Consider the following 2,007-nt stretch of genomic DNA (forward strand, 5'->3'; position numbering starts at 1 on the left):
AGTTTAGGATCCAAACAAATATATCTGCAAACCATAAAAATACGAGAATCTGAACGTGAGGTTTTTTCAAAAAGTGCAGATGGGAGCGTCTGAAAAGCCGGGTGTGGAGTGCCACGCTGCGGACGGCTCTGCGTGCCGGTCACGTGCTCGTGTCAGGAAGTGTCAGCTCGTCCCCTCGGGGCTCCATGTGGCCCTGGGCGCGGCAGCAGGCACATGTCCAGAGCTGTGGGCGAGAAGGGCCGTCCGCGCCTGGCTGGGGTGCCGAGGACCCCGCTCATGGCTGTCAGATCCATCCGCAGGCGGAAAACCGGGGCGAGGCCCTCGGGTGTGTCCAGGGAAAGCTGGAAGGGGCTGAGGCGGCTTGGGAAACAGGACGCTAGAAAGCGAGGGTGTTGTCTGGGGAGAGACAGTCTCCCCTCACATGGCCACTCGTGGCCGCCCCGGGTCTATCATCCGCGCAAACACTAAGGCTGTTATGCTGGGGCCGCTTGGTCCTCTCCCCAGGAGAGCTGGTCTGGCGGGGTCAGTGTGAGGACGTGGACGTGGTGCGTGCTTCCACTGCCCCAAAAGGCAGGGTTGACGGTGTTACAGAAGGAGCCAGGCAGGGCCACACAGAGCTGGTGACCGTTGGCCAAGCACCGGTGAGACGGTCGCCCAGAGTTCTGAGCACATGCCCTGCTGCTGATGGTTGCCACGCCCGCCTCGGGCTGCCGCGTCTAATGCCCTTGCGGACTGCGGGGTTTTGTCCACCCCGCTCAGAACAGTGGGCCGAGACGGACACCACGGTACCTGCCGAAGTCACAGCAGTGCAGGACCGCAACCCACACGACTGCTTTGCGCTGTTTCCTGCTCACCTCCCCTGTGCGTCTGCCAGGTGACACGGGCAGGACACGCCAGAGGAACGAAAGCCTTTAAGGAGAGGCCATCGTAGAGTGTGTGGTGCTTACGGCGCAGCGCTCAGCCAGACGCGGGCTGGGGGACAGTGGGGGCCGCGGGGATGCCCCACGTGGAAGTGACGTGCGTGTCCGCACTGCTAGAGCGTCCTCATGTGAGTCCAGACGTGGCTGGAAGGGCTGAGGGCTGGGACACCACAACAGGGTGGTGGCAAAGGGGAGACGTGGCAGGGCAGCAGCTCCTGTGACAGGAGGCAGGGTTCCCCGAGTGGTCGCCGTGGAGCCCACCTGGCTGCCTGAGGGCCCTGAACCACTGCCCTGTCCCCGAGCCGAGTCACTGCGGGAGCACTGCCTGGGGTTCGGGTGGGGGCCACTCACCTCCCCACCCCCCTCTCAGCAGCCCACCCTTCCTCCTCGCTTGCCCACCCCCACGTCCAGGCCAAACCCAGGACTCCCGCTTGGGGACAAAGCTATCAGAGCTGAGGTGGGGCTTGCAGGAAAGGCCTGGTATCAGGTCCTTCCTGGAGCCCTCCCCTCGGTCCTGTTGGGCCCTGTGGGACGAGGGCACAGGGTCATCGCCCAGCCTGGACTGCAGCTTTGCAGGAGGGGCTCTGGCCAGGGGCAGGAGACTGGGTTCATCCCCGGGTCCATTTGTCACTTGGCGTGTGACCTTGGGTCACTGTTTTGTTTTCATAAAATGAGAAGCTGCTAACATGGCCCTAAGGGACAGTGACAGTGAAGTGGGCTTCGGGACAACGGTTCTTGGTTTCTGAGGCACCCCTCAGTGCGAACATGGGGTACACTGCATGTCCCCACATGCCTCACGCTGGCTGGGCAGCACAGCCTTCTGGGACGGGAGGTTCCCCCAGACCTCAGGCCCTGGGCTGAGCCCCCCAGTCTCGGCTCGCTGTGGCCCCCCTGCTGGCCAGGAGCACAACTTCCTGGTCCCTATTACGGGGACCCCTGCCATGAATGCGGCAGGGCGAGACGGCCGGTGCTTGTCTCCAGTGCCAAGCTCTTGGTGACCCTGCTCATGGCTGTGGTTGCTGCACCTGCTGCTGCCCCTGGACAGCCCCGTCGAGCCCCTGCGGAGGTGCGGCCGGTGCTGGTGTGA

At 63.8% G+C, this 2,007-nt stretch overlaps 1 protein-coding gene across 1 annotated transcript in view; it reads left to right on the top strand.

The window, feature by feature from the left end:
* IPO9 (importin 9) overlaps positions 1-2,007 on the top strand; it is a 38,895-nt gene extending 36,888 nt beyond the window's left edge. Inside the window, exon 22 of the mRNA XM_023534774.1 lies at positions 1,875-2,007. Within this exon, the coding sequence (XP_023390542.1) occupies positions 1,875-2,007 (133 nt within the window). The remainder of the gene's footprint in view (positions 1-1,874) is intronic.

This window comes from Pteropus vampyrus, unplaced genomic scaffold (assembly GCF_000151845.1).
Source record: "Pteropus vampyrus isolate Shadow unplaced genomic scaffold, Pvam_2.0 Scaffold131, whole genome shotgun sequence".
Taxonomy (NCBI): Eukaryota; Metazoa; Chordata; class Mammalia; order Chiroptera; family Pteropodidae; genus Pteropus; species Pteropus vampyrus.